The 25867-nt window shown below is 37.9% G+C and overlaps 2 protein-coding genes across 4 annotated transcripts in view; both read right to left on the reverse strand.

Moving 5' to 3' along the window:
- LOC139123658 (death-associated protein kinase 1-like) overlaps positions 1 to 10373 on the reverse strand; it is a 33366-nt gene extending 22993 nt beyond the window's left edge. The window contains exons 1-2 of one of the 3 annotated variants that reach the window (XR_011549741.1): positions 10039 to 10366; positions 2593 to 2685 (exon numbers count right to left, since the gene is read on the reverse strand). Coding sequence is in view for 2 of the 3 variants with exons in the window: in XM_070689829.1 (XP_070545930.1) it covers positions 2593 to 2685; positions 10039 to 10071 (126 nt within the window). In the remaining variant the exon portion in view is untranslated. Of the gene's footprint in view, positions 1 to 2592; positions 2686 to 10038 lie in introns of all 3 variants that reach the window. The other 2 variants (XM_070689829.1, XM_070689828.1) reach the window with 2 other exon arrangements.
- Positions 10374 to 12715: 2342 nt separating this feature from the next.
- LOC139123659 (death-associated protein kinase 1-like) lies at positions 12716 to 25064 on the reverse strand. Its single transcript, XM_070689830.1, has 5 exons — positions 24828 to 25064; positions 24392 to 24536; positions 23765 to 23912; positions 21316 to 21498; positions 12716 to 15150 (listed from the first exon to the last, which is right to left on the reverse strand). Exons 4-5 carry the CDS (start codon positions 21397 to 21399, stop codon positions 13840 to 13842), a joined length of 1395 nt encoding a protein of 464 aa, XP_070545931.1. The 5' UTR covers positions 21400 to 21498; positions 23765 to 23912; positions 24392 to 24536; positions 24828 to 25064; the 3' UTR covers positions 12716 to 13839.
- Positions 25065 to 25867: the final 803 nt, after the last annotated feature.

Consider the following 25867-nt stretch of genomic DNA (forward strand, 5'->3'; position numbering starts at 1 on the left):
ACTGTTTGTCAGAAGGAGATTGAGACTTGGGATCTGATGATGTGTGAGTGTTACTTAAATTTTGTGAACTGTTGTCATTTGATTTCCTACTTTCCTTTGAGAAATTCTTGATGAAAAGGAGGAGTTAAATTTACCTGCATTGTTTCTGTATGAAAAGGACTGGGATGGTTTGCTGAGAAAGGAAGATTTGTGGGTCAATGAATAATCATCGGCCAAACGTGCAGCAACCTCTAATGTATCTGCCTTTTGTTCATTGATAAACGTCTTGATATCACTCCGGATGCACCTTTTAAATTCCTCAATCAAAACAAGCTGTCGTAATTTGTCATAATTCTGACTGACCTTTTCAGAAGAGCACCAACGATCAAACAGTTGTTCTTTTGTTCGAGCAAATTCAACATAGTTTGATCCTTCACCTTCTCACAATCCCTAAATTTCTGACGGTACGCTTCAGGCACCAACTCATAACCCTTGAGAATTAATTCCTTCACAGAATCATAATTTGAAGCCTGTTCCACTGACAACTGAATGTAAATTTCTCTGGCTTTACCCACCAAAGCACTCTGCAAAAGCATAGACCAGGACTCCTTAGGCCAATCCAGACTCTGAGCAATTTTCTCAAAATGAAGGAAATATTTATCACATCCTTTTCTTGGAAAGGGGGAACTAACCTGAAATGCTTAGTGATGTCAAATTGTCTGAAGGGAAGAATTTTCCTGACTTTCTAAGCTCTAAACGTCTCATTTCTAACTGCAGTCGGTGTTCTGCTAATTCTCTTTCCTTTTCTTTTCCTCTCTTTCTTTCTCCCTTTGTCTTTCTTCCATTTGCAATTCTTTTTCTTTCATTTCCAATTCCCTCTCTTTCTGTCTTTCTTCCATTTCTAATCTTTCCTGCCTATCTTTCTCTCTCTGTCTTTCTTCCATTTGTAATTCTTTCTCTCTCATTTGTAATTCTAGTTTCTTGATCTCCAAATTTGTCTGCATTTCTAATTCTAATTTTCTGAGTTCAGAGGTAGACTCGGGCTCATAATCTTTTAAGGCAGACTCCTCAAAATGGCCTGATTTAACTAAATGTTTTGCAATCTTGAACTGTATTTCTCGCTTGCGCATAGATCGTTTAACTTCTACCTTAAGGAAATTGGCCAGTGTTATGAGGTCGTCTTTTCTGAGGGAATCAAATGTGTCCTGATCAAGGTCATCCATTTCCTCTGGTTTAAATTCCGCCATGATTAAATTCACTGAGTTCACAGTATACAGTAGTTTTAAAAAGCTGTCAAAATGTTGTCAAACGGCTCAAAATTCGCTTCCGAACGGCTCAAATATTCGCTCCCGGACGAGCCCCAATTTGTTACGTGCAGAGAAAACGAACAAAAGGTGAACTCAGCAGTTAACGTTTAAACAAAATTTATTACGAAAATAAAACTAATTGCTAAAGTTAGGGATAGAATACAAGCTTTAAAGTGTACAGACTACTTATCTCAGCTGGGACGGCAAAGCTCCAGTCTCAGAGTTGTAACAGTCAGTCGGATGAATGAACAGTCCTTTGGTTTGCAGGCTTGAAGCTACACAAAGTCCACAGTATAAATCCAGCGTTGACAGTGAAGGTCTTGAAAAGTCTTGAAAATGACTACTGCTGGAGTTTAGCAACACACAAGAGACACGATCCCAAAAGTCTGACTGGAAGCTGTGCACGTCCCTTTTATAAAGGCATATAAGAACAATCTAGAACTTTTATTGACATGCTAATTACTGTTCTAAAATTATCTCCCTTACACAACTAATCAACTTTCCAGAACATTCCAAACATGACTAATTGAATTCAAGGTTGTGAGGTCATCAAGGGCAGTGACCTTGAGAATGTTCTAGACTAATTGAACTCAGGTCATGATGAGTGTGGGGGAAATGACCTACATAACAATGCCTATAGACATCCTATCACCTTGAAGTCCATTTCACTTCGACAATTAAAGCTTTAAAAATAAGTGGATGAACTGAACTTCACTTTGGCAATTTTATTGCTCAAGTCACTGTTCCTTTTTTTTCAAAGTTTGTATGTTTTGTTTGATCAAGCAAATTTGACGAAAGAATAACGTGGCATTAAACATAATTACTTTAATGTCCTTGTATTTAAGAGATGCTGTTTTGCTATCGATGTCGCCTTTACAAAATTTCAAGCCGCATACCCTATATGATCTGCACACGTAAGGATCTGTCGCTCGAGGCGGGGTTCGCCCTCACTCATGGCGTGCAGTCAGAAGCCAGATACGTACCGCCATGTTGTCAGTGAACCCTGCCGAGAGAGATGGATCTTCCAATCCTGTTATGATTTAAGAGCGACATATTTTGAATCGTCGTTTATGTGGACTGTGTAAATCGGTATCGTTTAACCTTGCACAATCATGGTTTGGCCCAAACCTATTGTTATAAATGGTTAGTTTGGACCTGTTTTCAGAAAATTAGGGGTGAGCAGGTTAAGCTTTGTAATCCGATGATTATGACTCCTTGTCAATCCTTATTATTCCTGTACCTCGAATCACGTGCTTTACTGTATTGTGGTCTGACGGGGAAAAAGGCAAAAACAAACTGTACATACCCGGCCTTCGAACGATGCGTTCACGTTGTAGCCAGCATCTATGAGGGCCTTCACTCTGGCGACATCGCCGTCTCTTGCAGCGTCCAGGAGAGCCTGAAACAAACAAATAAACGAAAACTGTCGTCAAATGACTCAAAAAATCTATCTGCTGAAACTTTTTTAAATACCTAATGTTGAACTTGACAACACAGACTGCGTGTTTGTAATGTCAAATCTTGTCGTTGACGAATGAGCCTTGATTAAATACTGAAATTAATTTGTCACCTACAAGATGGCCTATGTACCCCGTATATCAACAGAGTGAAAGAACATGCATTTTTTACCATGTAGAACAATATGCGTAAGTCAAAACTGACTCAAGACACTTTCAGGTAGTGCATCCCGAAATATCCACTGTATACACATTGTTCTTGTTGAGCAGACTGCAGAGAACAAAACACCGACGAAGTTGGGTTGTGGAGCTGTACGGTAGGCGCCCTAACCCCAAGGATTATATTGTTTTCTGAACAAAAATAGTAATGACACTATCAACCTTTACAGATATTGTAAAAAAAACACGTACACCTTTTAGGATATCAAACATTATAAACACTCTGAATAATTATAATGTGAAACAACCTTCATATCTTCGCCAGCATGCAGGCTTCCTGTCTACGCATTGATGGCTAGTTTCAATCTGTTTTCCTGTGTGTACGCTCTGCGTCACTTAACTACCTGCTGTACAGTTCCACAATTACATGTACTTCCACATTTGATACGCCTACCTATATTGAGAAATGGCTTAACCTTTTGTGACCTCAGTCTCTGCGAGTCAACAACGGCAAATTTTCGCAGCCAATGTTACATCATGTAGCTACACCTGTGTTCGTTAAGGTAGTATGCGCCTCGAAAGTGAACGACTGAACTTTGTCTCAAACTTTCCTCGATAAAACCTGCGACCACTCTCTTACCAAATCAAGAATAAAAAACAGCGTAGACTTGAAAAGTTTGGTACTAAGAGTAACAAATTACCTCAGCATTTCACGATATTTGTAATTCAAAACAGTCACCATCCCAGTGTGTTAACTCTATGGGAAAAAAATGACATTTTCGATTTTCGAGAAACTTGAACTTTAAAAATATTTCTTTCTCCAAGACATTTACTATGAGCCCGCTACAAGTGGTAGCTCGGAAAAGAATTATAAAAAATCTCGAGAATCCGAATATTTGTCACCAAGGCACATTCTACCTTAATGGGAATAATTCTTTGATGAGACGCATCAGTTGTTCGACATATGTAATTCAAATCTTAATTTTTCAAGATTTACTTTTCGATTGAACTTAAAGCCGCTGAAGTAATATTTACTTCTGTTTGACATTTCAGGGGAGTGCACGTCTGGTGAACAACACAGCTATGCCCTGCCATGTGTGTCACAGACACAGACAATAAATACAATGTGCCTCCTTCTGTGAAAGTTCACCCCCTGGGATTATTAAATACGAAATGACTGACTTTGTTAAATACGTTTACAAACTCATCTCGCTCTGTTCCGTCGGTAAAACCAGAACAAGTCCGGAACTTCATTGCCTGTACGGACACTGAAAGCTATGTACGCTTATAGCGTTCAACTTATACGCATGCGTAAAAATAAACAGGTCACCGATATCAGATCCTCTCCAGTGTTTTAAGAAAAATTAACCATTCTTCCGCATAGCTATTAGGCGTTCTGTCTGCATAATTACGCGACAATAGCTGAAACTATTAATATGTTTTCTATGTTAGCTTAAATATGTTGATCTACTTCTCAAAACATGTTGAAACACTAATTAGGTTGTCAACACAGCTTCGGAGGGACCGTGACAGCTGGTATACTAGTAGTACATATAGAATTCACTGCTATTGCTTATTGTGGTCCGTACCAGTATTTAGGCGTCAACAATAACAATGCAATCTATGAATAAAATGAGTTGACATGCTGAATACTGTGTATATGTCAACATGTATTTCGGAGAAGAACAAGAAACGGCAATTGATTTAAACAAGCGACCGAGCGGCAGACATAGCACAGCTGTGTTTATGTCGAGAATAACTATTTTGACACATGTGTTGATGAAGAAGGTGGAAATCTTTGATAGCTCATTTCAGTGGCCAGACAAAAAATAACAAAAATAGCTGCACAAATACACAATTGAAAATTTTATCATAAATTGAAACATATCACGTTAAGATCTTACCTAAAGACGGGTCAGCCAAAGCTATCAGATTGGTAGTTTTCTTGAGAATTACATGTTTTGACCAAATGTGGCAAAAATTTCCCCCCAAAATACAAAATTTGCAGATTTCAATATATCATAGTTTCAATATATCACATTTAGTTCATCTGTAGGAACCTTTATACCAAATATCAACGCTATCGGACCCGTTCTTGTTGAGAAAATATATTTTGACCAAAAATGGCAAAAATTGCCCCAAAATTACAAATTGTAGATTTCATCATAATTTGAGTACATCATATTTAGTTCATCTGTAGGAACCTTTGTATCAAAATATCAAAACTATCAAACCAGTACTTTTTGAGAAATACATTTTTGACCAAAAATGGCAAAAATTGCCCAAAAGTTACAAAATTTAAGATTTCATCATAATTTGAATATATCAAGATTTGCTCATCCCTATAAACCTGTAATCAAATATCAAAGCTGTCAGACGAGCGGTTTTGGTGAAACAATTAAACCAAACGTGACAAAGGTTGCCTAAAATACATGTACACAATATGCATATTTCTGTGGAATTTGAACAAATCCATACCAAATAACAAAGCTAGAACACCTGTAGTTTTGAAAAAGATATTTCAAGATTTTTTGATGAAAAATGACAAAAATTGCCTTAAAGTATAATTATGCGAATTTCAACACTATCCGAACAAATCTACTTGAAGTCTCCATAGGTAAACCGTCTTTCAATTTTTAAAGCAATCGGACATGCGATTTCAGAGAAGATGTTTTTACCAAAAACAGCAAAAAATGCTCAAAAAATACAAATATGCCAATTTCACCAGGATTTGAACAAACTTAAGTGACGTCATCCCAAGTGAACTGCATATCAAATTTCAAAGCAATCGAACTTGCGGTTTCAGAGGAGAGGGCAATTGTTGACGGACGACAGACGGACGACGGATGGACGACGACAGAAAATCAGAGTACTTGATAAGCTCCTTGTCGCTGACAGCGGAGCTAAAAAATTGTGAATAAAATCATCATAGTTACAACTACTCCTTCAACGTCAAAGCCTGTGTAATATAATCTGCCTTAGAAATCTATGGCGGGAAAAAAACATGACAGTCGGATAGACAATCGTAAAATGTTGTCTGGCCGAGAAAATAGAGCCCGCCCTGATAACCATATCTTGCATACTGTTTATCTTGCATTCAACATCAGGTCTCAGCACAACCAACGTAGGAAAGTCTGCCCGGCTGTTGGATTGGCAGAAGTTTCTTTGACCTGCCTCATGCTAACATTGTACCTAACCAGGGCAGGCAGCTATTAATTTCCCTACTACAGCGTTGAGGTTGTGCACAGTTGACCAGTATTTCAGCATCAATTATCCGGAAGTCAAACAACACAAACTACTTTTCATAATATTATCAAACAAAATTTTAAAAAGGTAAAAAAACAGTGACTTTGTCCCTTCAAAATCCACGGAAGAAATGCAACAGATTTATTGGAGACAAGTAAAATGGAAAATTATTTTCAAAATTGCATTGCATTGATATTCCAAAATTACTTGAACTTTTGACTCCCGTTTCTTTTCACACAACAACCTTACCATAATATAAGAGTTGCTATGACGACCACGTGACAGATGTCAACTTCCAAAAATGCAATTTCTTGAGCGTTAGGTGATTTCACATGCATTCTATTTTGCATGTAAATCAGCTAGAGAAAGCTAATATAATAAATATATCATAAATCGAATTTATGATGACATGTTTGCGAGAGTTACAGGGCGTGGGTTAATTTTATTAGTGTCGGAAAAATGACCGCAAACGGAGTTCCGTAATATTTGACACGCTGAGGGCATACGGAGTTATCGACTAAATATGTGGTGTCAAAGGTCAAATTAATGTTGCATTTATGAGAAAAAATGCACGATTGAAAATGTTTTAGCGTGTAAGCTGGTCACAATTTCCACGCTGTGAATGCTTTATCTGACACTTAATGACAAAGTTTAGCTTAAAGCGTGACACGAATACGTCATACATTTTGGAAGGTCACGTGAGCGAAACGCGGTGATGAAGTTTAGCGTGCCTGTTCCTTGAACATTTTAACAGGTAATGGTTTACATTGGGCAATGATTAGGCTTACTTATTGAGATCCGACAGATCCAAAACTGCATCTTTTGAAGGAAACTGCGAATTTGGTTCATCACCGAAAATTGAAGGCAAATATTGTGCTTGCATCTAATCATCATCTGCCTATCTTTGGTTAATTTTCTGAATATTGCTATTGTTCTTTGACACAGGGTAGTATGCGATATGTTGAATTTGATATTGTTTTTGTTAGTCAGTGTTTTTAGTCATTAACTGGTTTTAGTTTCGAAGCCAGTTTTCTTTGAAGCTGCCGGCCTTTGGCGTTTGTCCGAGGCTCTGGGCTGTTTAGTTTCCAGAGGTCAAAGATGACATAGTCGGGCTTCTGAGCGAGGAGGGCATATCATTTGTACCGCAGACGACAACAAATTGTGGTAGTCTGCGTTTTGAAGTAGCGCTCGGCTTATGAGTAACCATGGAGATTCTTACAGCAACACAAGCAGAATGTGACTTAATGAGATGAAGGTCGAAGGTCACTTATCTATTCACACAATATTGTTTAATATGTCGCGGCTCTATCTTGGTGAACGGAGATCATTATCGTGTTTACATACCAGATTATCGTGCTATGCAAATGATATGCAAATGAAGAAGAGATAACCAGACTGAGTAGACGACATCCAGCTAACACTCACATACCTTCTACGCCCTAGCAATATAAAGGCAGATTTCTCCCACAATGCACTTAGGCAAATGAATTTTTCTATAGTATGTACCAGAAATACTTGAAGGCAAGGTGACCAATACAGAGCAAAGTATTAATACTAAAGGAACACAGATTTTTACGCCCTGGCATGTTGTCTCAACTTTTGGCACAGTGTTTTGTTCACCAGCCTACGCATGTTCTATGCCCTCATAACACTTATGAACAAACAAGCCAATTTAATATACTGAATCAGCTTTGTATATAGTGCCTGACCTTTTTAAGAGGACGATGATTCAATAGTAGATTTATCTCCTTATATCAGTTATTTTGGCATTCCATTCGCACCAATATCTGTTAATTTGTGATCGCATCAACACAGTATACTGTGCAACAGATATGAGAGAGACTGTAGCTAATGGCTGCTATGCAGAGTCGAGACTGATGCTTGTGTCGTTTCGGCTTTTTCAATTCAAAGCAGGTACAGTAACGGCGCGACGTTCGGGGTGTCAGTGCAAGCTCAATCCCCGTGTCCTGGGCTCGTGTCCCCGGCAATCGGCCACGCGAGAAACCGCGAAGAACAGCAGAGAATGTAATTTTGCACAAGGACGCAAAATGAAGTTGCGCGGACGACAAACGATGCATCGCTTTTCACACTTCGCATCCGTGATGATGGGGACGATTACCAGGAAATAGCGGCTATGTCAAGTTAAGACATTCACGGAAAAAAACAAGACATCATAAAAAAGTGGCCTCGCCAAGCACATTAATTACCTGCCCATCCGGCTGCCCACTGTGACCCTAAACTGCCCTTTCCGTATAAATAGAACTGACGTCACACGCTTTAAGGAAATTTCTGTGGCTTGTATGGGATAATTGTCAAGCATATTGTATGTATGTGAGTAGTATATCTTGCAATCTAGGCAAACTAAAAATTTGGAGGTTGTCGGTTAGTAGTCAGAGGTACGTGTTATGGCCAAAACGTGTACGTGTCCTTGACAGCTAAGCCGATAACAAATGGCTGACTGGCCAAACAACTTTATCAAACAGAAAACTTTTGGCCTCAATTCTACATCCGCGTTTTACGTTCTCGCTCTTGAATTTGTGTGTGCAAATTGTTAGCTGAAATTACGTTTTTCGAAAATAGGCCTCTATATCGGGGAATACGTGTCAAGTTTATGTTCCCAATGCGTTATCAATCACTTTTTACTGATAACCGAGCAAAATCATGAGGCATGTTGAGGAATTTTGACGATCTTAGCTTAGAATATGACAAACGTATAATATACAACATTGTAGCATACGTGTTGCGTGACCTTTTGGTGCTTGTACCATTATAGTAAGAACAACACAGTCGATGGTAGTATATGTAGTACACTTTTTTCTTGGAAGTAATTGTTTTGTGAACAACAATAGGTCGCATAAAATGAATAAATAAATAAACAACATATCGAACATCAACCAATTCTGTTTGTCAAGTTATACTAATCATTGTCTCCTGCATGCCAGGGGCAGGTGAATTTTCAGTCGGTCAGGTGAAATTATACATTTATAGCAGCCTGATTTTGACGGATGAAATTAGTTGCAAGGTTTTATTTGCTGAGATCTGAGGTGAGGTATCTGGTATATGTGACAAAATTTCACGAATGATGGCAGGTACCATTTCAGGCAATTTCTATCACAGCTAAGCCTACCCGCCCAGTTGTATGACTGTTATCAAGGAATTCCCTAAACAGGGGAAATCGTGCTGAATTCATTACTACTGATGTAATGACTTGAGTAAATCCACAAACAAAACAGTAAAGGTTGAATTTTAATAGAAAGTTGAAGGTCATAGTAATTATTGGAAAGGACAAGATATATATTTATATATATATATAAATATATGGATAGATAGATAGATAGATAGATAGATAGATAGATAGATAGAGAGATAGATAGATAGATAGATGTGAGTGTGTGTGTGTGTTTGTGACGTTTAAAATACAAAATATTTATAATTTTGAAATCAAAACGACGTACGCGTGGTATTGGATGCCACAATGTTGTGTGTTTGTGTGTAAATGTCTGAGAGAGAGAGAGAGAGAGAGAGAGAGAGAGAGAGAGAGAGAGAGAGAGAGAGAGAGAGAGAAGGGAAAGCAGGCAGATAGGCCGTAGATGACGACCAATTCATGTCGGTGGGAGCAAAGGTTTCCCACACTTTGTCTATTTGTTCACCGTACTGTGCAGACACTTTGTGCACAAAATGACGCTAGATGGCACTCGCTCTCGTGCGGCCAACGGCTGAACAACATCAAAGGCCGAGTCCCCGAAGAAGCTAAAGAATCCCACAAACACAGTGACTTCACAACGACCGTGTGTATCACAATCAGCAGGCCTGTATACATGTGATCTTGTGAAGAGTATCGGAGTCGCCATGTTTGACACAAAACCAAAAACAACAAGAAGATCACGTACCTGCGGGTCTCTGTCAGCGTCCGCGCAAGCCATGACGGCTACGTTGCAAAACAGTTGAGAAGCCAGCAGAGATCGTTGCCCGTTGTCTGCCGTACCGTAGAAACACCGTGTATGAACGGCGAACTAATTATCTCATATGCGGAAATAGGAAGCCCTATTGTACACAACAACATCCTCAGACGTTTGGTGTTTGTCCTCTTGATAAACTCTTTAGATAATTTCAGTCTGGAAGTCTGCCTTTGTAAGATCCCCCGACTTACATAATCCTGATTAGACACCGCCAGAACGTTGTCGTCTAGTCTACACTGCTAGCAAAATGGCTTCAAAACTAGTTCAATAGGTCAGCTGGCGCTATAAAATGCATGCAGATTGTGCCTGCGTGTGAAATCTGTCTACCCAACGCAATGAGACAACACGCGGGTCAAAGATCACTGTGTGTGTGTGTGTGTCTACTTTGATAGACTCTGTACCTCGTTCAACGAAGATGACGTGAGAGTTCGGGCTTGTCAACAAAGCCAGTGTTTATCGAATCTGGTTAATACTTTACATGTTAAACATCTCCATTTGAGCCAGGGCTTTAATATTACAGAGGTTGTGCAGTTTTCCAGCCGAAAGACAAGACCTCTTTCCGGAAGTCTTGTTCCGAAACTTTGGTATTTTAACCTTGACAGTGTATAAGTACAAGAGCAGTTTGACACCAGGAGTAAAGCGCAAACGAACAAACAAACAAAGACGCAGGAATCAACATATCATATTTCTATGGTAACAGCACGTGCGAGTACTATCACATCAATACGCAACCTCTCTCTCTCTCTCTCTCTCTCTCTCTCTCTCTCTCTCTCTCTCTCTCTCTCTCTCTCTCTCTCTCTCTCTCTCTCTCTCTCTGAATAATTTTTCCAAAGTACGTCAATGCACTGAGCAATGAAGTAATGCGAGCTAAAATCGAATTTCTTACGTGAAAGTAGCTTTTTTACTTTTTGCATAGCATAGTGGCACAAAGCACCCATCAACTTTATTTCTACCTCAACACCGAGAATATTCATGACATTATCAGAAGAAAAGTGTAAGAGGATTGTGGATTCCGCTAAAATGACCTAATTATGCCCACAGTTGCGAGTGGAGTGATACGTACCGGCCGCCGCGTACCAATTATTGTATGCATAGTACGCGGCGGCCGGTACGTATCACTCCACTCGCAACTGTGATTATGCCTTACATTATCGGCATAACGGCACTTTTCCCTGTTTTGAAATTTAAGTCGGTCACTATAAATACTGCCCTCTATCACAACTCTAAGGTTAAAGTTGCGTGCGCCGAACTTTGATACCTTGATCCGAGTACTCCGAATAGCGGTCATATCCGCACAGGGTCAGTATCAGGTACTTGACCTCTTGCTGTTGCTGAAAGAAGCGACCTAATAAATCGCTAATGCAAATTTGACTCTTTAAATCTTTGCAAATTTTAATGTGATGGATATTTAAATAAGTGTGAGGTGACTACACTCCTAAGTGTATGTGGTGTTTCCAAGAGGTAGAAAAGCGTAAAAAACTAAAATAAGCAAATCTGCAAACTTCCAAACGGTCAAGATGTTAGCCCGTAGGACTGCGTCCACGATACATATTCATGACTCAAAATGTCAAAAATAGACTCTTTTTATATAAGGCAAAACAAAATTGTGCTGTTCCGATAACAGGGTTTTCGAAAATAGGGTAGATAGTTCCTCAGGGATTTTTTTCCAAAATGTTTTTATTTTTAGATATGCACTTTTCAGAGATTCACAGCAATCAAACACTGGCCACAACATTTCCAGAAAGAACGTATCATACATATAAAAGGAAACAAAAAACATAAAAGACGTCCTCGTTCAAACAAAAATCGAATGCCAGGTGACGAACACGTGATTTCATGGTTTTTTTTGTCTTTCTTTTTTTACTTCCGTGTTTACGTAGTTCTGAAAAGTTTAGGGTCGGCAGGCAAAAAACAGGGCAGATCGGGCTATCGGAACAGCACATTTTTTTTCTTTGGCCTAAGACACAAGTCTGGATCACTAAAGGTGCAACAACTGTAATCGTTGATATACATTCCGTTACTTTTTCTCATTTTATAGACTACCGTCTCATGTTATTTTTCAAAAATCAAATCGAAATGTTTGTCGTTTCACTTGTCAACACTGCTTTGATGTGTGTCATGTCTGATGATATTGTTTACATCACCATTTCTTCGGCCGGACTAAAATTCGTTTGTCAACAAGAATGCCTCAGGCTTGCAAGGTGCACTACAGTCTGGATACTTGATATTTCAACATGCTTTAGAGACAATAAGAGGTGTACTCGTTTTCAGGAATAAAAGTTGTGGAAATATTACAAAAATGTTGCAGCAACTACTTGTCTGACCTCTAGGTTTTGAAAGATCAGAAGATACATGCAAAGTGTATTGTTTTAACATTTAATTTCACAAGACAGTGATTTCTTTGACTTGATGTGACAAACGCTATACCAACAAATTATTTTTTTCATTTCAGATAACTGTACAGCTGATATTTACTGGAAGGTTTATTCCGTATAAACCGTCTTACAAGTATGTCAATTTTCATCAGAGGTGTCGCCTAAATTACCAACAAATGTTCTCTCTCACTCTTGTCTGCCTCTTTGCCCATAACTTAATTATCAGCCTATAATACAGCTGAAAATTATTTTAATTCCATGGTATTTAACCAATACATGGAAATAATAAGGAGGCAGGTGATTAACCAAACTCAAAACAATTTAACTGGAGGATAAATTGACACACAATCCTTGCATGAAAGCTCAAAGGGTTTTCCAAGGGCTTATCCTTTTCCTGACCAAATGTCTAATAAAATTGCCAAATGCTGCCTTTTCTTACAGTTATTCACATTTGCCATAATTTGAACTGATGAATTTGAGAGTAACATACAACATCGTTGATTGTAAACTATCAAAAAATAGGTTAACTGCGCGACATTTTGGACAGCTGTCGGTACTAATCCGGTTTTGAGTAATATTGCATCATCATCGATCATTCGTACAGAAAAAAAAATGCTTTCAACTTTGCCATTTGTATCATTCAACATGATGTTTGCGTAACAGTTTTACGCCCTCACTTCCCAATTGTTGTAAATCATTGGACACGTGACATGTAATACTGACAAGTGACACGTGACAATGCTACCATTCATCATTATATCAATATGTTCTTCAAACATGTACCAATATTTCTCATTAATGTCAATATCAGTGGCGACCTTCATAGGATAACCTTTTTACGTTTGTAAGTCTAGATCCTCTGAGAAAGGTGGCCTCATCGTAACGGCTTTTAGACTTTAAGGATTACTCTCTGTAAAGCTCACTCGTAAAAATGTTGAACTCCTTAGATCTTATAAAAACATTCCTTTCCGATAAACATATTCTATTCATGTTGTTTATGGTCCCGCTATTCCGGAACCCTTGATGGTGTCTTGCAGGGGATTACTTCCAATCGATGCCGATTTGTCGTATGTCAGTTCCCTCTTAGCTCCACGAAATATCCTAGTTCGTGTCTGGTACTGCTAGATTGTACAGAAGCCAGCTGTACAGTTAAGGCTTTAAAATGGTGCTCGCTTGTTGTTGGATGAACGACCTTGTAAACAGTACAACTTTAACTGCGTGGGTAATTTGATTCCGACAAGGTCGGTTACAAACGATGAGTTTGTTATCTTCTTGTCGTTGTCACTACAGTGCATTTATTCACACAGTGCAGTCGCGTTCTTTGTTCCGAGATTTTCCTTTGGAATGGTCAACTACGCTACTCACTGGCATCACTGTCTTCTTCTTCTTCTTCATTATCTTCAAGGATGACACTCTCCCCGTCTTCAACCTGGGCCCGCTCATCAGCGGCTACTCCTATCTTGTTGAACATTTCCCTCAGCAGGTGTGCAGCGTCCTCCCGCTGCATGCTGGGTTCCCTGAGAACGGCGATCAAGTTGAGAAAGCTGCTCTCGTAGAAGATGTTAGCCCTGCTCGGTGGTCGACGCTTCTTGGTTCGGTTCATCCACCTCGTTGACCATTCCGTAAGGATGCGCTCCGTGACAGAGGTCGCTCTGCTCTCCCAAGCTTTCACCTCCTTGTATCGTATGCCCATCAGGTCAGCCATCAGTCTATAGTCGTTCCCTGTTTCTTGGTGCACATCCATGGCTGTAGTGAACTCAACGCGCGTGTCGTGCAACATCCACCTGACGTCACTCAGGTATCCCTGGCGATGGAGCATGGTGGTGTCGTACCCACAGCACAGCAAGTCGAAGACGTTTTCCGCTGTGCCCAGCTCCTCATCAAACACTCGCTTCTTGCCCTTCTCTGCTTCAAGTATTTTCTCTGTCGTGTAGTACTTGACATATTCCTGCCTGTGGTGGTTTTTCATAGAGTGCGCGCTGAGTATATGGCAGTCGATGTTGGAACCAGGGCAGGATATTTCCAGCAGACCGTGTGTGTCTTCCGAGATCTTCTCGAGCATTTCGTAACATTCGCCGATCTCGTCCTCGCGTTCAGCTCTCACACAGATGTGGATGGCCTTCCAGTCTTTGGTCATGTAGACCAGCCCCTCAACTTCGTCGCACACCTTGATGCCATTCTTCCAGATCCCGCTCGGCGGACAGCCTATCTCTGTGAAGTACCTGTGCAGCCGTGTCTGTAACCTGGGAAACAGCCCGGGGGAGAAGCTGTCGGTTTCATCCCGGCACTGGAACCGTCTTCCATAGTAGATCTGCTTGGAGCCTTCGCGCTGCCATTGTTCATCCGGCATTTGATAATCAAGTAAGCTGGGGATGATATAGAACATTCTTGGACCGTTTTCTTGAACAACGCCGCCACTCGGAGGTTCTACCTCAAAGAGTAGTTCAAATTTTTCAAGGAGGTGAAGCAGCATATCGGTATTTGCATATTGCTGGAACACGTCAGTGAGATCCTGTTTGGAGTGTACTTTCTTCCTTTGCAGCCGGTTGCTGTATTGGACAAATATTTCGGTGGCAAGCATCGGACCAAATACATTGGCACACAACCACTGGGGTCTCAATATGATTGTGTCACTAATGGTTGACTTTTCACTCTTAATGATGAGTATCTGGAATAAAAGGGTAGAAATACGTATTAGGCCGTGGGCTAGAGGGGGTCTACGTGCACCCCTCCCACAGGATAACAAACCTGTATTTTTCAGAAGCCTTGGGATCCCTAGAATACGAAATGGAATTTTAACAGAAAAAATATAGGGATGGAATAGCTGTTATGGTCATGTTTTGAAGGGTACCGCAAAATCACGATTTTGCAACCCAATTGCATTTTCGTCAAATCTGTCTTCTTGTAAGTCATCTGCTGAGCTTATTATTTAACATAACCTCACTTGTTTGGTATCATTAGAAAGGCAATTTATTCTTCTTTAAGATGACATATTGCAACATGCAATATATTCTAGAGTTTTTGTGAAATATGACCAAAACTTACCCCATACCCCAAACTTTAACATTGCAAATTACAGTAAATCTCAAATTCTACCAATTTTTTAGCTAGGCAGAATAAAAAATGCAATTCTTTGTATGAAATTGGTTTTATTTGGTACAGGGACATGTCAGAAATATGAAATAGACTTTTAACAGAAAAAATATTGGGTCTCTACAGCTGTAACAGTCATATTTTGAAGGGTACCGCAATATTACAGTGTTGCAGATTTGCATGCATTTTTGTTGAAACTGTCTTCATATAAGTCATCTGCTGAGCTTGTTTTTGAACATAACCACACTTGTTAGGTATCATTAGAAAGATAATTTACTAGTCTTTAAAATGACATATTGTAACATGCACTATCTTGTATAGTATTCATTTAATATGACCAAAACTTACCCCATACCCCAAAGTTTTCATTGACAATTGCAGTCATAGCTAAAATCAAATTCTACCAATTTTTTAGCTAGACACAAAAAATCTGCCCATTTTTGCTATTAAATCTGTTTTATTTGGTACAAGGACATGTCAGAAATATGAAATAGACTTTTAACAGAAAAATATTGGGTCTCTACAGCTGTAACAGTCATATTTTGAAGGGTACCGCAATATCACAGTGTTGCAGATTTGCATGCATTTTTTGTTGAAACTGTCTTCATATAAGTCATCTGCTGAGCTTGTTTTGAACATAACCACACTTGTTAGGTATCATTAGAAAGATAATTTACTAGTCTTTAAAATGACATATTTTAACATGCACTATCTTGTATAGTATTCATTTAATATGACCAAAACTTACCCCATACCCCAAAGTTTTCATTGACAATTGCAGTCATAGCTAAAATCAAATTCTACCAATTTTTTAGCTAGACACAAAAAATCTGCCCATTTTTGCTATTAAATCTGTTTTATTTGGTACAGGGACATGTCAGAAATATGAAATAGACTTTTAACAGAAAAAATATTGGGTCTCTACAGCTGTAACAGTCATATTTTGAAGGGTACCGCAATATCACAGTGTTGCAGATTTGCATGCATTTTTGTTAAACCTGTCTTCTTATAAGTCATCTGCTGAGCTTGTTTTTGAACATAACCACACTTGTTAGGTATCATTAGAAAGATAATTTACTAGTCTTTAAAATGACATATTGTAACATGCACTATCTTGTATAGTATTCATGAAATATGAACAATACTTACCCCATACCCCAAAGTTTACATTGACAATTGCAGTCATAGCTAAAATCAAATTCTACCAATTTTTTAGCTAGACACAAAAAATCTGCCCATTTTTGCTATTAAATCTGTTTTATTTGGAACAGGGATATGTCATAAATATGAAATAGACTTTTAACAGAAAAAATATTGGAATTCTGTAGTTGTAACAGTCAGATTTTGAAAGCTACGGCAAAATCTCCGTATTCCTGACTTGCATGCATTTTTGTTGAAACTGTCTTATAAGTCATCTGCTGAGGTTTTTATTGAATATAATGTAAGTTGTTTGGTACCGTTGAAAAGATAATTTACTAGTCTTCAACATGACGTATTGTAACATGCAATATCTTGTATAGTTTGTATGAAATATGACCAAAACTTACCCCGTACCCCAAAGTTTACATCTAAAATTGCAGTCATAGCTAAAATCAAATTCTACGAATTTTTTTACGCAGACATAAAACAATTGGGCAATGTTTTGTATTAAATCTGTTTTATTTGATACAGGAACGTATGAAGAATATGAAATAGACTTTTAACAGAAAAAATATTGGGATTCTATAGCTGTAACAGTCATACTTTTAAGGGTATAGCAAAATCTCAGTATTACTGACCCACATGCGTTTTTGTTAAATCTGTCTTCCTATAAGTCGTCTGCTGAGCTTGTTATTGATTATAACCTGGCTTGATTGGTATCATTAGAAAGGTAATTAAGTAGTGCTTTAAATGCGATTTGTAATATGCAATATCTTGTATAGCTTTCATGAAATATGACAAAAACTTTCCCCGTACCCCAAAGTGTATATCCAAATATACTGTCATAGCTAGCGTCAAATTCTACTGAGTTTTTACCTACACACGATAAAAACAGCAATGTTTTGTATTAAATCTGTTTTACTTGGTACTGAAACATGTTAGAAATATAAAATAATATTTTAACAGAAAAAATATTGGGATGTTATAGCTGTAACTGTCATTTTTTGAAGTATACTACAAAATCACAATATAGTTGACTCGCATGAGTTTTTGTTAAACCTGTCTTCTTGTAGGTTGTCTGTTGAGCTTGTTTTTGAATAAAACATGGTATGTTAGGTATCATTAAAAAGGTAATTTACTCGCCTTTAAAATGAAATATAGTAACATGCAATATCCTGTATAATTTTCATGACATATGACCAAAACTTACCCCATACCCCATGGTTTACATAGAAAGTACTGTCATAGCTAACGTGTTCAAATTCCGCAAATTTTTAGCTAGACATGATAAAAAGGGCACTGTTTTGGTATTAAATCTGTTGTATTTGGTACTTGATTATGTCAAAAATGTGAAATAGACTTTTAACAAAAAAATATTTTGATTGTATAGTTGTAACAGCCATATTTTGAAGGGTAACGCAAAATTGCAGTACCGCAGACTGGCACCTTTTTTGTTAAATTATTCTTCTTGTAAGTCATCTGCCGAGCTTATTTTGTAACATAACCTGGCTTGTGGGGTATCATTAGTAGGGCAATTTATTCGTCTTCAAGATGACATATTGTAATATGCAATGGCCTTCACAGTTTTCCTGAAATATGGTCAAACTTTACCCCATACCCCAAAAGTTCAAATCGCAAATTATCTTAAATTCTACCATTTTTTGCTACACATAATACAAAAGGCAATTCTTGTATGAAATCTGATTTGTTTGTTACAAAAGTATGTCACAAGTATGAAATAAACTTTTAACGGGAAGATGATACTATTTAGTAGCCATTTTGGAGGGGAAACCCATATATAGGAAATGTATGTGTTCGGCAAATTTGCCATGATACCTGGGTACCCTTCAAATATGATCCAAAAGGCTACACAATCACATTATATTCCTGTTTAAAGTTAATTTCATATTTGTGACATACTTTTTTAACAAAATCACAGATTTCATAGGTTGCATACAGGCATTGCCCTTTGTATACAAAGTTCATAAATTGTAAACAAATGGTAGAGTTTCAGATTCGCTGTAATTTGCTTTGTAATTTTCAACGTAAACTTTGGGGTATGGGGTAAGTTTTGGTCATATTTCATGAATACTGTACAAGATATTGCATGTTGCAATATGTTATCGTAAAGTACAATGAATTACCTTTTCAATGGTACCTAACAAGTTAGATTATATTCAAAAACAAGCTCAGCAGATGTCTTAAAAGAAGACAGGTTTAACAAAATGCATGCAAATCTGCAACACTATGATATTGCGATACCCTTCAAATATGACTGTTACAGTTGTAGAGACCCAATATTTTTTCTGTTAAAAGTCTATTTCATATTTCTAACATGTCCCTGTATCAAATAAAACAGATTTAATGGCAAAAATGGCCAGATTTTTGTGTCTGGCTAAAAAATTGGTAGAATTTGATTTTAGCTATGATTGCAATTTTAGATGTAAACTTTGGGGTTCTGGGTAAGTTTTGGTCATATTTCATGAATACTATACAAGATAGTGCATGTTACAATATGTTATCGTAAAGTAGAATAAATTACCTTTTCAATGGTACCTGACAAGTTAGATTATATTCAAAAACAAGCTCAGCAGGTGACTGATATGAAGACAGTTTCAACAAAAATGCATGCAAATCTGCAACACTGTAATATTGCGGTACCCTTCAAAATATGACTGTTACAGCTGTAGAGACCCAATATTTTTTCTGTTAAAAGTCTATTTCATATTTCTGACATGTTCCTGTACCAAATAAATTAGATTTAATAGCAAAAATGGGCAGACTTTTTGTGTCTAGCTAAAAAATTGGTAGAATTTGATTTTAGCTATGACTGCAATTGTCAATGTAAACTTTGGGGTATGGGGTAAGTATTGTTCATATTTCATGAATACTATACAAGATAGTGCATGTTACAATATGTCATTTTAAAGACTAGTAAATTATCTTTCTAATGATACCTAACAAGTGTGGTTATGTTCAAAAACAAGCTCAGCAGATGACTTATAGGAAGACAGTTTCAACAAAAATGCATGCAAATCTGCAACACTGTGATATTGCGGTACCCTTCAAAATATGACTGTTACAGCTGTAGAGACCCAATATTTTTTCTGTTAAAAGTCTATTTCATATTTCTGACATGTCCCTGTACCAAATAAAACAGATTTAATAGCAAAAATGGGCAGATTTTTTGTGTCTAGCTAAAAATTGGTAGAATTTGATTTTAGCTATGACTGCAATTGTCAATGTAAACTTTGGGGTATGGGGTAAGTTTTGGTCATATTTAATGAATACTATACAAGATAGTGCATGTTACAATATGTTACCGTAAAGTAAAATAATTACCTTTTCAATGGTATACCTGACAAGTTAGATTATATTCAAAAACAAGCTCAGCAGGTGACTTATAGAAGACATGTTTCAACAAAAATGCATGCAAATCTGCAACACTGTAATATTGCGGTACCCTTCAAAATATGACTGTTACAGCTGTAGAGAACCAATATTTTTCCTGTTAAAGTCTATTTCATATTTCTGACATGTCCTTGTACCAAATAAAACCAATTTTATACAAAGAATTGCATTTTTTATTCTGCCTAGCTAAAAAGTTGGTAGAATTTGAGATTTACTGTAATTTGCAATGTTAAAGTTTGGGGTATGGGGTAAGTTTTGGTCATATTTCACAAAAACTCTAGAATATATTGCATGTTGCAATATGTCATCTTAAAGAGGAATAAATTGCCTTTCTAATGATACCAAATGAGTGAGGTTATGTTAAATAATAAGCTCAGCAGATGACTTACAAAAAGACAAATTTGACAAAATGTAATTGGGTTGCAAAATCGTGATTTTGCGGTATCCTTCAAAACATGACCATAACAGCTATTCCATCCCTATATTTTTTCTGTTAAAATTCCATTTCGTATTCTAGGGATCCCAAGGCTTCTGAAAAATACAGGTTTGTTATCCTGTGGGAGGGGTGCACGTAGACCCCCTCTAGCCCACGGACTATATGCGCTTCATATGCAAAATGCAGTTGTCGAATGTGTACTACGTGTAGAAGTTGTGCGCATGACATACATGTTAACTGCGTACTTCGTGTATGAGTTGTGTGCACGACGTACATGTTTACTGTGTACTACGTGTATAAGTTATGTGCATGACGCACATGTTCTCGGTGTACTTGGTTCCTGTGTACTACGTGTATATGTTGTGTCCACAACGTATTTGTATCTGACTTTCGAAGTATAATTCGTACTTTCGGCTTACGATGTTTCCTGTTACTTCGACAAAAGGAACATGTTATTATCATCTTCTGAATAGACAAGAATAGCTACAAAATGAACATAATTTGCTGCGTTTATTATTTTGTTTTGACATGGTTCTGTCTGCTGACTTGATACCGTATGTTGCTTTGAATACGAACTCGATTGGAAACACCGTGTTTACATTTGAGCATATGTGCATTGCGAGAGCGGCCAACATTCGAACGTTTAACAAAATAAGCCACCTATGTAAAGCAGTTCAACAGCTACAATATCGATATGAAAATAATTATCACAAATCTGTGAGAAACCAAAGCAACACTTTTATTAAAAATTACCTCTCCCATATCCTGAAGATAATTTGTTGATAGTTTGATGAAGTCTTCATCCAGGAGCGGATCTAGCTTCTTGATATGGTTCATGAATTTTTCTGAGAGTATGACAGGAAACAACGTGTCTTCTATCCACTCATCCTTCTTCTTCAGTATTTCAGCACAAAGGTTTGGTATTTGCTTTTGGCTCTAAAAAAATCATCAAAATTATTATTATATTATATCATGCTACCATGCGCCATTCTGATTGGACGAGAGCTGCATTCCACCGATGCTAAAATACTGTTTTAGCACTGATAGCGGTGGTAAAACGGGCCCCTAAACCAGCATTTTCGAAAATTGCCAGGTCGGTGCATTTGAACATACCTATCTAAACCGTGGACTCGAGAAAAACCTAAACAGTCCACTTTGTATCAAAGACCGAAGACCGAATTTTGATACACAGATAAAGTGTTGGTCTGTAACTGATCACCTCTCGGTGTAAATAAGTTGGGATACATGATGAAAGACATCTCTGAAGCAGCACATTCGGGGTGTGATGCACACAAATATTAGGGCGACATAGCACACCGTGAACTTTGCTTGATATTGCGGGAGTCGAGACGCGATATGTCTTACCGCTCTTTAAAATGGAGATAGTATTCGTTCATACACAAGTAAATTGACACTTCCTCACAGTAACGGTATGTCAGATATTCTTTACCAAAGTTTGGGCTGTAACAGACCGGGTGTCCTAACGACGTAGACCAAGAAGTTCAAAATAACAATGGGCTGGCGACTGCGACGAAATTTGACATCAAATGTATCGGGCAACACACTCTGCACAACTGTTCATCACAGTTGCAGTCATCGCAAGTCTGGATTATTTCAAAACTGCTTGTTTTCTGGTACAATTAACGTCCAAATTATCCATCAAAAATAGATCCTGTAACTTCACTGTGCCACCTCTGAATGTCGCGACGGTCGACGTATACCGTATACGCGTATGCGGTACAGAATGAGACAAATCTATTTTTAGTATGCCAAAAAAGCCAGGACTATTGTTCTTATGTAAATTTACGAAAAAAATTGTTACTTTTTTCTTTTGATTTGAACTCTTGACCCATTTTCTGTGTGACTGCAGCAGGTATTTATGTATAGTGTTCGTGTTGCATGCGAATAAAATGCAATGTCGATATGAAAGTAATGCGTATTTTTCGTAGGATACTGTGTGCCTGTACGTAATCCCAACTTATAAAAATGCTCGGTCTCGGGCGCAGAATTTTCGACGTTCGATCTCTCAGCCGTCCGTTTTCTGCATTTGGGGCTTAGAGTGATGAAAATACCCAAGTAAGACAACAAAGACACGCAAGTTGATATAATATAATAGCAATAACCCCCTTCGCAGGAGGGTATACACGAGATTTTGGTACAATTCGCTCCATATAGCACTCGCCTATCGGCTCGTGCTATATGTCGCGCATTGTACCAAAATCTCGTGTATACCCTCCTGCGGCGGGGGTTATTGCTTAATTATCACCATTATCATCAACACCATCACCACCACTGCCACTAACATGGCCGGTACTACCCTTCGCCTCATACCTCTCCTCTCGATCAACATTAACACATCATCGTCATTATCACCACCACCACCATCACCACGACCGCTAACGCTACTCATACTTCCATACTCTCTCTCCTCCGCTACCTTCTCTTCCCCATCTTTGTCATTATCGTGGTCATTGTTACCGTTCTCCTAGCTACTTGTTTGTTTTTGCTATGGTCACTGCCAAATGATTCAGACGCATAATGGACGCTCCAAACATTATGAAAAACCATATAGCATTTGGGTAAAGCACAAGCAAGTTTAGGCCAATGTTTAATCGCACTTGAGGTTCAAACGCTCATTATTTGTTGATTTGAATATTCAAATTATACTCCCTTTGCATAATCGAGTACATTTATTTTGGAAATGGACCATAGGATGGAACATGTTCTTTTGCAACATTGCTTTAGTTTGTATATATTTCTACACATTTCACGGCTTAATGACTTTGAACGGTAGAAGAGAATAATAGAATCTTCACGAGGATTTTATAAAATCGGAAATTTTGTTACATAAACACTCTGTGTTTTCAAAAGCTTGGCGAATATCATCAAGCAATGGATCGATGGTTTAGTAATAACTATATATGCTATATTTTATGAGAACAGTTTTGGACGAAAGAAAGTACTCGCCAGTATACTAAATATACTGAAAAGAAATCATTAATTGTTGACGAGTTTTTAATGCCACTATCTTGATGTTTTCGGCCATTGTATTCGTTTGCATTTACATTCAGTGGTCCTGCTTGTAAAACAACAGAATCTGCCTGCTTTTACTGTATAGAATTCAATTTAGGAGATTTTCATATGTTAGTAAGTGAAAACAGTGAAATAAAATCCAAGCGAACAGTTAATGCTGTTTGAGTACCTTGCCTGACGCAAGCAATCTCGCAGTCTCTCAATATCTGGTCCTTCTGAGACACGGCAATCCAATAGAAATTCTTCCTCCATTATGTTCAGGTAACCGCCAAACAACTTTTTTGCTTCCATCAACAGCTGCTTGTGTGCTAACTGGGCTACAATGTAGAAAAATTGCAAAGACGTAGCCTTAACTTTCAGATATCCTACGCCCTCAAGATCAGATATCTCAGACTTTTACAATCATACTATTTTCTTGTTTACCCTTTGTGTAGGCTCCCTTTGAACTCAGGAGATAAGACGCTTTTCGAGTGTTATTTTTTAAATCGAAAAGTTTTTTTCACTTGTGGCAACCTTGGATTTTAAGTTTCGGTAATCTGGGGCAACTTGTTTGATTTAGAACCAATATTTGTACGAAGGAACATGGTTTATAGTTTCCTTATGTAAAAATATAGCGAAACTCTCTCTCTCTCTCTCTCCTCTCTCTCTCTCTCTCTCTCTCCTCTCTCTCTCTCTCTCTCTCTCTCTCTCTCTCTATATATATATATATAATATATATATTCAACCTTCCTTCACGAAGCATGTTTTAAAATATTCAATAACTACTGGAATCACCAATTGTACAATGTGTACCTACCCATTTTCATGTAGCGTGGTTGTACCAAGTCTACCTGACTGCCAACTAAAATTACCGTAGGCTTTCTGGACGACCCCTGTCCATTTGTCTTCTCCAAGTTGGTAACGACGTTTGTTGCCTTGATGAATCTCAACCAACAGTTTATCTGAATATTAAAGAAATAACTCTTATTTCCCAAGTCCCAAATTTTGCACTGTGTCCCCCTCATATTATTCTTGATTTGGTGAGAGGATGGCTAAAAATTTCATTGAGGAAAATTTGAGCTAAGGTTTGAGTCTTTAACTCTCATGGCGCATACTACCTTAAAATATCCGTGCGTTGAAAGAAAAAAAATAACAATACATAGAAGGCACTACACTTATTTAGGAAGGTTTCTCTCCCTCCGATACCAGTGGTCACGCTGTGGGCTAAATATAGAATGATACAATGTACAAACCTCTTTCCTTTTTTTGATCAGAACATCGATTGGTCTATCGCCCTCTACGTCGACAATTTTGTAGACGACCATAAATATGGCTTCTTGAGCACCTAGGAACATATTATGGGTGACGTAGAATTCCGGTTGTCCTGCAAAGTCCCACATACTAAATTTTCCGGCGTTAGGTATATCGACCGGAGTCACGTCGACGCCAGGCGTTGGTTCATATTCAGTGTGTTCCGAGTCAGCATCTACCTGTTGATTATAAAATATATTATGTTATACCAGTATAATGCCGGCGAAAATAAAGCCCCCTGGTTGGTCGAGACCACAAATTGAAATCCATCCTAGTGGCCCTGAACATGAATTAATTTTTATTAGAGTGAATACTTGATTAATAGAGAGATTTGAAGAAAACCCCGTGTGAGGGTAATTACGAATCTATCTGTAAATGTTAATAAACTGAATAGAATACAAAATAACTGTAACATCTGTGCTATGCATGCTGGTCGGATACTGTACAATACATGATTTGCAATTCTTTGATCGAAAATCGTCACTTAATGAAATGATGTTGGTTCTTAATCCTTCTCAACAAAAACCAAACCCCAACAATTTTCTAGATGATCTGTGTAGCAAAGAAATATCGTGTTTGGTCAGAAAAAACACCGTCACCATAATTCACTTATACAAATCTGTGTTTTGTCTTTAAGGTAGAACGCACCTCGGGGACAGATAGTCGGACTCTCAAATTCCTATAATTCTTTTCCCATCTACCACTTGTGCGGCCTCATTTTAAAACTTTTGGAAAAGAAAAACTTTCACCGTCTTAGTTTTTCGATCCAAAATTAATTTTATCTCCATAGAGTTAACATAGGAATGGCGGCCATTTTGAATTTCAAATATCGCAAAATGTCGGGCAGTTTGTTTCGCTAGCTCCAAACTTTGCACGGTAACCCCCTGATTCTTATTGTTGATTTGGTAAGAGAATAGTTTAAAGTTTCATTCAGGAGAAAAAGTTTAAGTTTTCCACTTTCGAGGCGCATTCTAACTTAAAT

The sequence above is a fragment of the Ptychodera flava genome, assembly GCF_041260155.1.
Source record: "Ptychodera flava strain L36383 chromosome 23 unlocalized genomic scaffold, AS_Pfla_20210202 Scaffold_23__1_contigs__length_28996876_pilon, whole genome shotgun sequence".
Lineage (NCBI taxonomy): Eukaryota > Metazoa > Hemichordata > Enteropneusta > Ptychoderidae > Ptychodera > Ptychodera flava.